The 13,439-nt window shown below is 52.3% G+C and overlaps 1 protein-coding gene and 2 non-coding genes across 3 annotated transcripts in view; 1 reads left to right on the plus strand and 2 right to left on the minus strand.

The window, feature by feature from the left end:
• Positions 1 to 2,683, plus strand: part of ST6GALNAC2 (ST6 N-acetylgalactosaminide alpha-2,6-sialyltransferase 2) — a 17,359-nt gene extending 14,676 nt beyond the window's left edge. The window contains exons 12-13 of the mRNA XM_042783530.1: positions 941 to 1,040; positions 2,516 to 2,683. Of these exons, the coding sequence (XP_042639464.1) occupies positions 941 to 1,040; positions 2,516 to 2,683 (268 nt within the window). The remainder of the gene's footprint in view (positions 1 to 940; positions 1,041 to 2,515) is intronic.
• Positions 2,684 to 6,738: 4,055 nt separating this feature from the next.
• Positions 6,739 to 6,819, minus strand: LOC122152167. Its single transcript, XR_006164427.1, has one exon. It is a non-coding gene; the product is annotated as a small nucleolar RNA R38 (small nucleolar RNA).
• Positions 6,820 to 9,074: 2,255 nt separating this feature from the next.
• LOC122152176 lies at positions 9,075 to 9,152 on the minus strand. Its single transcript, XR_006164436.1, has one exon. It is a non-coding gene; the product is annotated as a small nucleolar RNA R38 (small nucleolar RNA).
• Between the last annotated feature and the right edge of the window lie 4,287 nt (positions 9,153 to 13,439).

Here is a 13,439-nt window from a genome sequence, read left to right on the forward strand (position 1 = left end):
AACCCAAGGAGGGGTCGCTATGAGTCAGGGCTAACTCGACGGCACATAACAACAACAACTAAGCCAAAGGTTGGCGGTTCAAACCCACCGAGTGGTGCTGCGGAAGAAAGACCTGGTGGCCGGCTTCCGTAAGCCAGGAAAACTCCATAGGGCAGTTCCCTGTAGCACATGGGGTCGCTGATCTGACGACAGTGGGTTTTTGTTTGGAGACATACTTGGTTGTCACAAGGTGGTTAGAGTACCTCCAGTGGGTAGGGGCCAGGGCTGGTGCTGAACATCCCACAGTGCGCAGGCCAGCCCCACCCCAGAGGGTAGTCTCACCCAATGCCAGCAGTGCCACAGCTGAGACGACCTGCCACAGGCTGTGGAGGCTGGCACTGGCCTCCAGAGCAGATGGGGAGCCTGGGAGTCACACCCCATTTTACAGAGGACACAGGCTCAGACCAGGCTGCCGAGGAGCCGTGTTGCTCCGGGCCCACAAGCACTGCCCTGAGGCTTCGCTCTGCACCGTGTGCACCCCCAAACCCGTGACTCTAGGCGCAGGACCTGCGTTCCGGTGCCTCTTACAGGGCTCTGGTGACAGAGGCCCTCAGCTCTCAGGCTGTACAGAGGCCACCGATGCCCTGGCAATTCTGGTGCTTTGTAGCAGGGGGTTGACGCGGGGGGCTGCAAAGGAGCCAGGGAGCTGGGCTGGGGTCGGGATCCTTGGGGGACAAGCCATCCCCTCCCCCTTTCTCACCCCAACTCCCTGACCAACGTGTTTTTATTTCAACCAAAGTTCAGGTCACCTGCTTTTTTTCCCCCAACTAGGGAGTCTGTTAGGCTAGGACCAGTGTTGAGGTCTGCCAGCCCGAGACTCGGTCAAGCGTAATGGGCATACCCACCAGCTTGTGTGGGCCCCACACGTATTCCTGGTATTGAAACCTCGGTTTGCTTCCAGGTTTTTGAAATCAGAGTTGATCAACACGAGTTTTCGAGACCTGTATATGCCCAGTACTGGTGCCCTCATGCTGCTGACAGCTTTGCATACCTGTGACCAGGTAAGAGGCCCTCTCTCAGGTACTCTAGGTGTCAGTGGGATCTGATTTGATCCTCCCGAGGCCTGTCACCCCCACACCGGGAATCTGGGCCTCTCCTGTGGGGAAGGGACCCCTGCGGAAGGAGCTGACAGAGGTGCCAGGGCTGCTGTGTCCCTGAGCCCCGGGCTGAGTGACAGCTCCCAGGCCAGACTTGCTCTTATTCCACTTCCCCTGCCCTATCCCCCTTCCTTCACTGCTCCTTCCCAGGGCAGCCACTCTGTATCGGCCACCCTTCAGACTGCAGTATCTTCTTCACAGGGCAGCAGGTTTAGTCTCGTGCAAAATCTCTGAAGTCACTGTGTGCACTGTGGGGGGCAGAGAGGCTGAGCAGCTGTGCAGTCAGGCAGTGACCCATGCCACCCAGTACAGGAGCTGGTGGTCACACGCCACTCCAGACTGGGGCCGTCCCCCTCTCCCTGCTCTAAAGCAGACATCTCTCGCCTGCAGTCCCCATGGGAACAGGAGTCCCGGGCTTTTGCCTTCATCCTTGAACTTCATGTTCTTGGCCTTGGGTTCGAAACCCAGCTCTACCACTCACCTGCCACATTCCTCCTGGGGATACTTTTGGTGATCTCTCTGAATCTGTTTCCCCACTTGAAAATGGGGTGTTACTTGACTGTCGTCAGGTTAAGGTGGGGAAAGGTGTGAGAGCTCACGGTGCCTGACACAGGGTTAGCCATGGCTACTGGTCACCTGCATCTTCACACAAGGTACCTAAGGAAGGTGGGGAGCTGTGTCTTTCTTTTTTTTTTTTTTATTAGGATTTGGGTGAAGATTTACAGAGTAAATTCACTTTTCATACAGCAGTTCACATATACTTTGTCTCATGTCATTGACCAAAATTTACAATGCAGCAGCTCCCCTCCCACTTCCTCCCCATAGTTACCTCCTCCCAGTGTCCATCCCTTCATACTCTTCTGCACCCTGAGAGGCCCATTGTCTGCCAACCCTGTATATGATCTTGGATACACTCTCCATTTAGACATACATAATTGTTTAGCTTGTTCACCCATCTATCCGTCCCTATACCCATGTTTGCTTTCATTGACAACTCAGTATTGTATTTGCAAAGGGGTTCATATTTGTTGTTTGTACTGCCCATGTAACTCTCTCTGTCTTTCTCATCCTCAATGCTGCCATATTGGTCACTCACATTTGGTACATTGCCCTTCTCTTCACCCAAATCAATATTTATCTCTATCTATCTAACAGCATTCCCTCCCCTTCCCTCCCACCCCTGGTAACCAACAAAGACAATGTCCTCCAATATATAAACCTTTCCTTAACTTTCACAATAACGGACTAATACAATATTTGTCCTTTTGTGACTGACTTATTTCGCTCAGCAGAGCTGTGTCTTTCTGAGTTTCTGTCACTTCACCTGAGTCTGTGTGCACAGGTCAGTGAAGGCTAACTCGATGACTGTCCTCATACAGGTTAGTGCCTATGGATTCATCACAAGAAACTACCGGAAATTTTCTGACCACTATTTCGACAGAACAAAGAAACCACTGATCTTCTACGCAAACCACGACCTGCTTCTGGAAGCCGCTCTGTGGAGGGAGCTGCACAAGGCTGGCCTCATCTGGCTGTACCAGCGCTGACGCCAGCCCCAAGTCCTGCTTCCCAGCACAGAGATGTGGCTCTCAGCTCTTTTCAATCGGTGAGCGCTCCAACTCCCTACAGCTCCCTTCTTCCCAACGGGACATACAAGGTGGAGTCATGACTGTCACGGAAGCCTGTCCTGGGTTCATCCAAGAGAACTGCCCTCCAGGTCTGAGACATCCCAACCTTGGCTGAGAAAAATGAACTGCTTCACATAGAACACTCTGAGGATGCAAAGTGGGGATCCCCCACCGGCAGGGAGCAGGCCACCTTAGGGCCGGGCATCTCAGAGCCAGCGGTTGGTACACAGCTATTTTGGAAACATCCACGGGGCGACTCGAGGCTGGTCGACAGCACCAGGTGCCTTAGCAGCAGTGCCAAGGGCACGTACCCGTCCGCAGCGCAGGGGCACACTGCCAGCCAATCCGCCCTCAAGCTGCGTCAACATTTCTGACCCCGCACACAACCACGACTCTTCAACCCAAGGATGAGCCCCGTGGGCCTTTCTGAGAACATGATCCCTGGGGTGGGAAGCACCCTCCGTTCATGAGAAGGTGGGGGCACGGAACTTGGCAGAATGTAAGGAGCCTGGATAACCGCATACACTGAGAAATTTCAAACGACAAAGTGACCGTCTGTGTCAGGAAGGAGAGGAAGCCTGTCAAGTGCAGGGTGTCCAGGTGGGGAACCACTCTAAAATTCAAGAACCAGAGGGTTCTGGGTACATGAAGAGGGTCAGGGCACAGACACTACCTGCCATTGGGGGAAATCCCATTCGAAAGGCATTGTCACCAAGTGTATGACATCACTTACTGGGTGATGAACCAACTCTTGGTCTCAAATCATGGCATCAATGAACATCAATAAATCTGAACTTAGGTGAGGCACTTTAATAATTCTCGACAGATTGTTTTTATTGGGAGTGGTTTTAGGACGTCTCATGCCATCAGTGCATCACCACAGCCCTCTTGGTTAGGAGTTTGAGGGGCTAACCTGCGTACCGCCAAAGGTCTCTGCTAGGCTAGTGGGTGAGACCACGCAGACCCAGGATCTGACCTTGGAGGGCTGATTAATGACACTGAAGGGTCAACTCCAGCAGCAGAGTGAAAATAGGGCACCTTGAGACATCTGACCAGACAGTGGCCCCCTGGGTTTAACTACTGAGGCAACTCCACCATCACAGGAAGCAGAGCAGCAGGACCTGTGGTGCAAACAGCTGGGCTGCTTGTTACAAAGGTCAGGGGCTCGAGTCCACCCAGTCACCTCTGGAGCCTTGATTTACTTCTGAAAAATCACCCAGTGGAAACTCCATGGAGCAGTTCTAGCGGGACCCACACGGAGATGCCGTGGGCTGGAGTCGGCCCCACAGTGCTGCCGACTTAGGCCATTAGGCCAAGGCCTGTTCCTGTATTCTCCCCGTCTGAAGAATACCTGCTTTAAAAAAAAGTCCAACTCGGAAGTGCACTTTGCTTCTGACAGCACCTTTGAGGATCTTCTAGAATGATTCAGTGAAGAATCCAGGTTGTCCTATAAACCAACCGCCCCAAAACTTAGGACCCCTGACCCCTCCTTACCCACAACACTCTGACTTTTCCCATTCCCTATCTCGTTTGTCGGTACAGAGCAATTTCTGCCAGTTCTCTTAGATCTTCAACAGAGTTAGAACACTTTGGGGTTGCGACCCATTGGTAGGGTCCAAGAATCAATCTGAGGACTGGTGGTTCAGAATTCGCACACGGACCCAAGGTTCCATTCCCGGCCAGGGCACTTCACACTCTCACACGGTGCTCAAGATGTTTCAGCACAGCTTCCAGAATCAGACAGACTAGGAAGAAAGGGATGGCAACCTACTTCCCTAAAACAGCCCAGTGAAAACCTGCAGATCGCAGTGAGACAGGTCTGATCTGCAACCACGCGTGGAGGGCTGGTGCAGGCCCAGAAGCAGCGTTTCTTAGACGGGGACACATGCACTGAGTCACACAGCAGAAGGTTCAGAGGGAGGGTCACCATCAAAGGCTGAAAGGCACCATGCTAGTGTAGTGAGTCAGGTGAAAAAAAACTTTTATTTGTGCCTCAAAATTTAAACTCAAGATGCACTGACACCTTCACAAAAAACCCACCCAACACGTTTTTATCAGCTGACCATCTGCTCCTTCAGTAGTCCTCCTGGCAGAGGCCTCCGCTCACCTCACCGCAGACCTGTCCATCAGTGAGAAATCCCAGGCACGCAGTTTTACTACCTGTCCTGCCAGAGGCTTCTGGGGTCTCGCTGTGAACTCTTGGCTACTTTTCCTCCTGAAGCTCAAGGATTCTCCCTACTTTGCCTCCGAGAATGAGCAGAGCGGAGCCAGTCCCCTCTGAGGACAGGTGAGGGACAGGAGCACAGATCCTCGGCCTGGAGTCGCTGGTGTGAGGGCACACACGGTCCAGAGTGAGTCCACAACCTGTAAAACCAGAGAGAAAATTAGAAAATGGAAAGCTACCAGGAAAGGAAGACTCGTCTAGAGGATAAGGCAGTCGGGCCCTCATTCTATCCAGTCCTGGATTAGGTGTATACACGTGTGCGCTGGGGAGAGGCACCCCCTGTCCAGGCACCAGCGGATGGTCTCCAGGCAGGCTGGGGCCGTTCCAGCTCACCTCCACATTGCAGCTCCGTCCGAGGAGCCGCTGCTCGAGGGCACCGCCACAGGTCTCCCACAAAGCTTCCCTGAATGCAAGCTTTCAAGTCAAACCTAAAGGTAGACGAGTTCTGCGAGCAGTCAAGTGCACTCAGAGTCAAGTCCAGGCACAAGTCCACAGCACCACGGATGCAGGCTTTCCCACTGCTAATGTTCCCTTTTCACTTTGTCGTACTTGCAGGTTGGGGTCAGTTTTCACATTCATGAAAGCTAGCCCAAATATAGCTCCCTTGGCAACCGAGCAGAAACAGTGACCTTACATAGAACTGGCACCCCCACCATTTCAGCATAAAAGGCAGCCAACTTTCTGTGCCTGTCTCAGGCCTGGCATTTAAAGGGGAACAAAGCCAGAGTGCCTCCAACTGCCACTTGGCTGCTCTCGCTCGCTTGCCAGCCAGCCCTCTGCCGCCCAAGAGCAGCCCCCACCAGCCAAGCCCCTCAGACGGAGAACCGTTGCTTAGCAGACGTCCCTGTCCCCTAACACAGCTCCTAGAAACCCAATCACCCTGCCAACGCCATGGTGCCTTCTCTAGGCCAGGACCCTGGCACAGAAACGGACGCGTGAGGGTCATGGGCATCCTCACGGCCACAGCTGGCCTGCACTTCAAGTTCCTGTCTCAGCTTCCGAGAGCGTGTTCATTTTCTGGAAATGTGTGGCAGCAGCCTCCCATTCCACCACAGCAAAGCTGAGCCCTGCACACCCACTGTCCTGCACCTTTCATGGTTCTCTGCCTGCCACCCCACATACCCTGTGCCCTCAGAGCTCTGAATTAAGGGGCTTCGATGTGACAATAGGGCAGCCTTCAGTTTCAGAGGAATGGTGCCCTAAGCCAGGGCTTCTCGATTCCTGCTGGAGTCCACTCAGCTTGACCCCTCAGAGGACCCAGACTTCCAGGTGCACAGGGCCAGACCCTTAAGCAGCAGGCTGGACCACGCTCCCTCAGTCAAGGTTTGCAGACCAGGGAACCAGACAGCACAAACCAGAGATCGTGTTTCACCTGCCTCAGGCAGAGCAGTCCACAGTCTGGCACACTGTAAACACCTAGCAAAGGAAGCAAGCCCAGGTTAAGGTCCCCTTGCCACTTAGTGTGACCCCAAGCCCAGGGCAGGGACAGACCAAAAGCCCGCTCCACCCACGCCTGTTGGGACTGCCTCCCCTGCTTACGTCACGTGTGGCTCAGCTCCAGGCCCGGGGCAGCAGACCAGCCCTGCCGCCAGCTGGGGTCTGCTGCTGAAGGACGCAGTTGAGCCCTGAGAGACTGAGGTTCAGACGGCACCTGGCAAGGAGAAGGGATCAGAAAGAAAAACTCACTCAAGATAACGCTCCCCCGGCTCTCTTAGACCAAGCCTGAATCTCTCAAAATCAGCTTGTGCAGCTGAGTTTCAGACAGCCAAGCTCCACACACGAAGGCTTTCTCTGCCTTCAGACAGGGATAACTGCATCATCATCGACTCCGCTCCCACCAACCCACAGCACTGCCATCCTCAGTCCATGTAAACCAATTTCAATCAACTTTTGCTTTACTTCATGAAAACTCCTAATCTTGGCAAAATTTTTTTCATCTTTTTATGTCCAGCGTCCCAGACCTCGCATAGCCACAATCCTTAAACTTCATTAGTCTGGGCCACTCGATATGGAACGTCTAGAAGCCGTGAGTGGCACACATTCTTTCTAGGGTGTCAGTAAAACGCCTGAGACAGCACTAGCCTGCTGCTGCCCGGCCGCACACACAGTCCCTGCTGCCAAGAGGCAGTGACGCCCCACAAGGTCACTTCTCCACTCACCTATGTCCAAAAATAGGTCGCAGAGTCCAGCAAGCACGTGGCTCTGAGGTTTTCAAGACAAAGGATTAGAGCTCTGCCGTGAGTGACCCAAGAATAGCCAGCACTGTAATCTCGCTGTCACAACCAAGTCCTTGCACTGAAAGCAGACAGGTCACCTCACTGTCCCTACCTGTCTGCCCCTGGAGGGGCCTCACTCCACAGCCACAGAGCCACTCCAAGGCTGGAGGTGGGGCCCGAGAGGAGGTTCTGCGGGGTAGCCAGGTTCTGGAGCCACTAACCCAGTCCATGAAACGACCCTGGCAGAGCAGTGGTAAGCGCTGAGGTGCTAAGGGAAAGGCTTAAGTGTGAACCCACCAGCTGCTCCACGGGATGAAGATGTGGCAGTCAGCTTCTATAAAGATTGCGGTGTAGTAAATTACTTAGTGTGGCTTTTCTACCCATAAGTCTTTGTAAACTCCAAGGTGGGATTTTCTATGAGCAACTGGGGAGCTCCTGATTGCTGAAGTTGTCCACCTGGAGTATTTCTGCTGGGAGTGGCACAAAACAATGTTCTGGGATGTGCCCACTCTCTCTCAGGTGCTTAGAGTTCTGATGCTGTGATTGGCTAGTTTGGCCACTCTGCCGGGCTCAAAAGGAGGTCTCCTAGAGACAGAACACTCTCTGACTGCTGGTTGAGAAAGACGTGCTGCTGAAAGAGACACACACTCCTTAAAGAGACACGCGCTGCTGGGAAAGAGACATAAGAGACGCGCATTGCTGAGTGAGACACCGAGGGACACGCACTGCTGGGGGAGAGACTGTTGGCTGCGGGATGGTGGGCTGGGAGAGAGACTGAGCGTTCTTCCTGAACTTGAGTTGTAGCCTGGTGCTTCCCTAATAAACCCCGTAATCCGTGAGTTCTGTGTGGCCACTGCAGCGAATTATCGAACCCAGGAGAGAGGTGGTAGGAGCTTTGGGAGGAAGGGTTGGAGAAAAGACTGGAGGGAGGCAGCATGTCTGGCCTCTCAGGAATAGGCCTTGGACTATTGATAGTAATTCTGTCTTCCTCTTGTGGGATTAGAGGAGGTCAGAACATGTGGCTTCCTTGCCGTGTTTGCAAAGATCTCATCCTTGAAGTCCTGCGGGGCAGTTATGTCCTCTAGGGTCCCCACCAGTGGCTTTGGGTTTAACTTAATCCGTTACCTCCCGTGCTATAAATGAAGACCTCAAGGCTCTGGGGTGGTTATTTGGTAACAGAACTGAGACCAGGACCCTGGAGTTAGTACAACACACAGTTTCTCAATCTGAGATGTACTGACACCTGGGATGGATAATTCTTTGTGGTGGGGGGCTGTCCTATGTGCTGTGGGATGTTTAACACCATCTACTAGAAGTTGTGGCAACCAAAAATGTCTCCAGACACTGTCAAATGTCTAGGGAGGCGGGGGAGGGGAAGACAGTGACACCAGTTTCTTGTTGAACCAATTGTGACCTAACCCCATTATGACCAGGACCAAGGGCCCAGCTTTTACACAAACAGCCAAAAGACGCAGACTTTACACCGATGGGCTCAACTCCACCTTCTGGTATTAACTGGCTGTGTAACTTTGGGCAAGCGAACTCTCTAAGCCTCGCCCTGTTTCCAAGGCACCCATGGATGGACTTGAACACCCAACCTTTTGGTTAGTGGCAACCAAGCACTTCACTGTCTGCACCTCCCAGGGACTCGTACAGGGACCTTCACCTATGCAGCAAGTCTGTGAAAAGAGCTGAATACCTCACAGGGATTCTTTCATGAAGCTCCTTTATACCCGACATCTGAAGTTGACGGTTTGCACATGACCTCCTCAAAGTTCAGCCAACACCTGTAACCTCAAAGAGAAGGACAGACAAGTTTCACTCTACAGAAACAACCGTGAGCTATTTATTCTTGAGGCTTATCACAAAGTTGAGCCTCAGCAAGTCTGAACTCCTCACAGAAGAAGTTGTTTCAGACAGGGATAACTTAAACTCATCCTCAGCTCAACCAGTCACGTTTCCGACATCTCAGCACACCAAAACATTTTGCAAGGGTCCCGTTCATCTCTACACAGCAGCATTCATCTTTCTTTGAAAAAGTTGATACTCAAAAACTCACTGCTGTCCGTTCCAATTCACGGAGACCCTGTGCTACAGAAAACTGCTGCATGACATTGTCAAGGTCGCCACCATCCCAAAGCGGATCACTAGGCTTCCCCCTCACCGTCTGGGAAGGGCTTTCTCTCCCAGCCACTCAATGAAGGGGATGATCTGGGTGGCTTGGAACCGGCAAGGTTTTGGTTAATAGTCAAACATTTAACCGTTTCCACCACCCAGCACCCTATTGTTGTTGTTATGTGCTGTTGAGTGGGACCCGACTCATAGCAAGCCCTCCTTGGGTTTCCGAGGCAGTAGTATCACTTCGGAAGTAGATCGCCCAACCTTCCTTCTGAGGAGTGGCTGGTGGGTTTGAACCGTCAGCCTTCTGCTTAGCAGTCAAGTGCCTTAGGCACTACGCTACCAGAGGTGGCCCCAAATTACAGAGGCGCAGTTCCTCCTCACTTTTACCGTTAAGGACTTAGCAGTCTGTGGCTGCTAAGCTTCTGGGAGGCTCCTTCCACTCCGTGGGGATTTATGTGTCAGCAGGCGTTCACAGACTTGAACTCACTTCAGAACAAAGTCTGAGGCAGATGTCTGCAAAAGGCCTCCACCCATCTCTCCTTCCTGGTGATCACGCAGGTTCAGGGGGGAGCCCATTTCACTCATTTTCAGGTTCAACTTGGAAGGTCCAGCCGGCATTCTCACTGTCTCTTCAGGTGCCAAAAAAAGGCCTGAGAAGAAAAATATGTGCATGTAAGACTCTTAACGCTACAGGCTGTAAGAGAAAGTCTACCACCCCACTGACCACTACCTGTAGAATTAATAATAATAAAATGAATAATAACGACGACTTGGGCTTGTCCTCAAGGCAACGCAAATGCCACACGTTAAGACTCCGATGCTCAATGAAGAGCTGTATTCTCCGCCGTCGGCCCAGGGGGCGGCCAGGGGAGACCAGCAGGGCCGCTGGCGTTAGCACACGGAGGCACACAGGGCTGCACAGGCTGCAGCCCGTCCCCCAAGCGGGGCTCTTCGACGCCAAAGACGGGCTTCAGCTCGCGCCCTCCTGCACTTGAGGCCACGCCGTGTAGGAAGGGCTTTCTCACCCAGCCACTCTATGACGGGGAAGATCGGCCTTATTGCCACCATTTCTCCTCTGAGGAAGCAGAGGCTCTCAGGGGCCAATGTATCAGCACCGCGTCAAGGAAGATCCCACAGGCTTACCACCACCCAAGGCCTGAGCCTGCCCCGCAGCTCGCAGAACCAACAGTCACAGCCATGACTTCCAGCCACGCGGCCGGCCGCGGAAAGAGCGAGAGACCACGCCTGCGCGGAAGTCTTTCTGGCAGTCTCGAAGCTGCTCTCGCGATGCTGAGAAGAGGCTGATGGGAAATGCAGTTCCCATCCTCAAAAGGACTTGGGGCTGAGGTAGGAGTGGCCGCTCACCGGGATGTAGAAAGCTCAGAAAGGGAAGCTTTGTTTGTGAAGGGCCGCGGAAGTTTGAAAAGGAAGATGGGGGGTTGCTTCAGCGAGAAAAGCATTTAGCAGCTGTCCCAGAAGGCACAGAAAGTTCGAAGGGAAAGGGGCTGATGAGCAAACTGAGGCCAGGCCGAATTTCGTTTTTAGTTGCTCCGCGTAATTTATTTCGGGCGGAGAGGGGTGGTTTGGCGTGGTTGGTTGGGTTAATGAAGAGAAGGGTGATTGTGAGAGAATTGTTGGCGTCCCCTTCGGCTACTTTTAAAATAGGGGCGAGACTGGTGCGGCCCCTGCCGGACGGCAGAGGGCGCCCGGGAGCGCGTTGGCCCAAGGACGGCTCAGAATGACCCTGAAAGTAGCGTGGGCGCCTTGGACCGCAGGGACCCGTTGCCTTGTGTGTCTTTAATCCTGAAGGGAGAAAAAGCAACAAATTAAATTATGAAAATACCAGAGAATAATGTAACACCACTGCTACTTTGTGAGTATTATTTTCCAAGCAACCAATCTGGCTTCATTTTTGACGTAATGGGACAAAACAATAAGTTTTGGTAATTAGTTTAAATGTCCAGGTCCACGAAGCCTTTTCTGTATTACTCCCTCACTATGCTCATCTCCCCTTTCGCAATGATCCTGTGTGGCATTGAGCCTGGATTATATCATTCTCTATATTGGAGTTTTGGTTTTATGTGTAATATGGTGGCATAGTGCCTAAGGCATTTGACTGCTAACCCGAAGGTTGGGGGTTCCAACCCACCAGCCACTCCTCGGAAAGACGACTGGGCAATCTGCTTCCATAGAGATACCACCTCGGAAACCCAAGGAGAGGTAGCTATGAGTTGAAACCGACTAAACGGCAGTGAGAGAGAAACAGCACCATTCCACCAAATGATTGGATAGCTGCTGATAATGAAAGTAAGACGCATGGCACTTGTGGGAGTGTGCCTGTGCAAATCAGGTATGTGGAACCCTAACGAGGGGGTGGTCAGTTTTGTCATCCCGGTAAGCTGGCTGGACTCTTAAGCCAGTCCCAGAGGATAGGGGATTATGGATATTGCATTGCATATAGATCAGTTGATATTCACCGGGCCTTTTGTTTTTTGGGGCAAAGGTTCCAGTTTTGAGCCACCCTATGGAAGGAAGAGTTGGATGAGTGTCAGTTTCTGAGCTGTAAAGTGAGGAGGAGGACTGTTTTAAGATTGTACGTGCAAAGCAGTTAGCACAGTGCCTGGCACAAGGTAAGCGTACAGTGAGCGGAAGCTCCTTCAGGGTTAACATGCTTCTTGTAACGTTCACTTCACTGTCTCAGAATTACTGGCTTTCATGTTTGCCTTTTCCATTAGGCCATGAGCAAGACAAGGGTCAAGTCTTCACTCTTGGGGTTTTTGTTTGTTTTTTTTTTTTTTAAACTCTTAGTTTTTGTTTTTGTTTTTTTTAAACTCTTTAAGTCAGTTTTATTAAGGCATAATTTACATGCAATAAAATGCATCCATGTGAAATGTGCAGTCCAGGACGTACAGTCCAGTAGTTCAATGCATGGATCAGCCATGTATGTAACCACACCCCAGGGGAGACTTAGAACATTCTCATCACCTGCAGGAGCTGATTGGTGGAAGGCGTGAGGCTCTGGGCGCCAGCAGGGCGGTCTTGCGCCTGACTGGTTGCTCTTCGCTGTGCTCACAGCTTCACCTACAGAGCCCAACTGTGCTCAGGGCACAGCTGCTGACTCAGAGTGCATGGGGCGGCCATGGGCAGCCAGGCAAGGGCCAAGAAGCTGGAGCAAAATGACCCTGAGAGTCTTTGTGCCGACACACGGAGGAGGTACCCCGCTAGACAGTCCACAGGTGACTGGGGAGACCAGGCACGTGGGAGGTACCCCGCTAGACAGTCCACAGGTGACTGGGGAGACCATAGAGAGGAGGCTCTGAGTCCCGAATGAGCAGGAATGGGCCCCTTGGTGTTGGGACTGAAGCGTACACGTGTTTGGTCTTGTTGGCACTCACTGTAGGTGAGGTCTAGTACACTGGAGTTGTGCATGCAGTGGAATTACATGGCCACCACACATGGCTAGTGTTTATTGACATGGAAAGAGTGAGTCACACAATTACTGCTGAGTGACAAAAGCAGGTCCCAAGCTGAACAGAGCCGGAGTTCCCAGAGCTGTTTAGGGACCCAGGCTCTGAGCCGTAAAGGGGAAGTGCAGATAGCCAGGCCTGCTGTGTTGGAGTGGCCTATTCATGGGGTCCCTTTTAGGATTTAGGATCGAAGACCTGGTACCTGAAACGCATTGTAAGAGAAAACAGAGCCCTTGGAATAGTGAAGTGTATTTCTTAACCTGGGAAGGGATCTTTCATTGTATTAATAAAGGAAACCCAAAAACGCAACCACTGCTGTGGAGTGGGATCCGACTCATAGCGACCCCTCCTTGGGTTTCTGAGGCCGTATCACTACGGAAGTAGATTGCCCAACCTTCCTTCCAAGGAGTGGCTGGTGGATTTGAACAGCCAGCCTTCTGGTTAGCAGCCAAATGCCCTAGGCACTACACCACCAGTAGTTGGCTATTTACTTTGGGAGCAGTTACAGAGCACTGTCACAGGAAGTGGAGCTGTGTGACGGGGTTATCCATTGCAAAGCCAGCTACCGCCCTTCCTCCATCTTAGAAGAACATAGATGCTGTGCAGCTATTGGCCAGCCGTGTGCTTCAGGGGGCAAGTCCCTCCCT

The sequence above is a fragment of the Orycteropus afer genome, unplaced genomic scaffold, assembly GCF_000298275.1.
Source record: "Orycteropus afer afer isolate SDZICR_OR568_19922 unplaced genomic scaffold, OryAfe1.0 scaffold00018, whole genome shotgun sequence".
In the NCBI taxonomy this organism is placed as follows: domain Eukaryota; kingdom Metazoa; phylum Chordata; class Mammalia; order Tubulidentata; family Orycteropodidae; genus Orycteropus; species Orycteropus afer.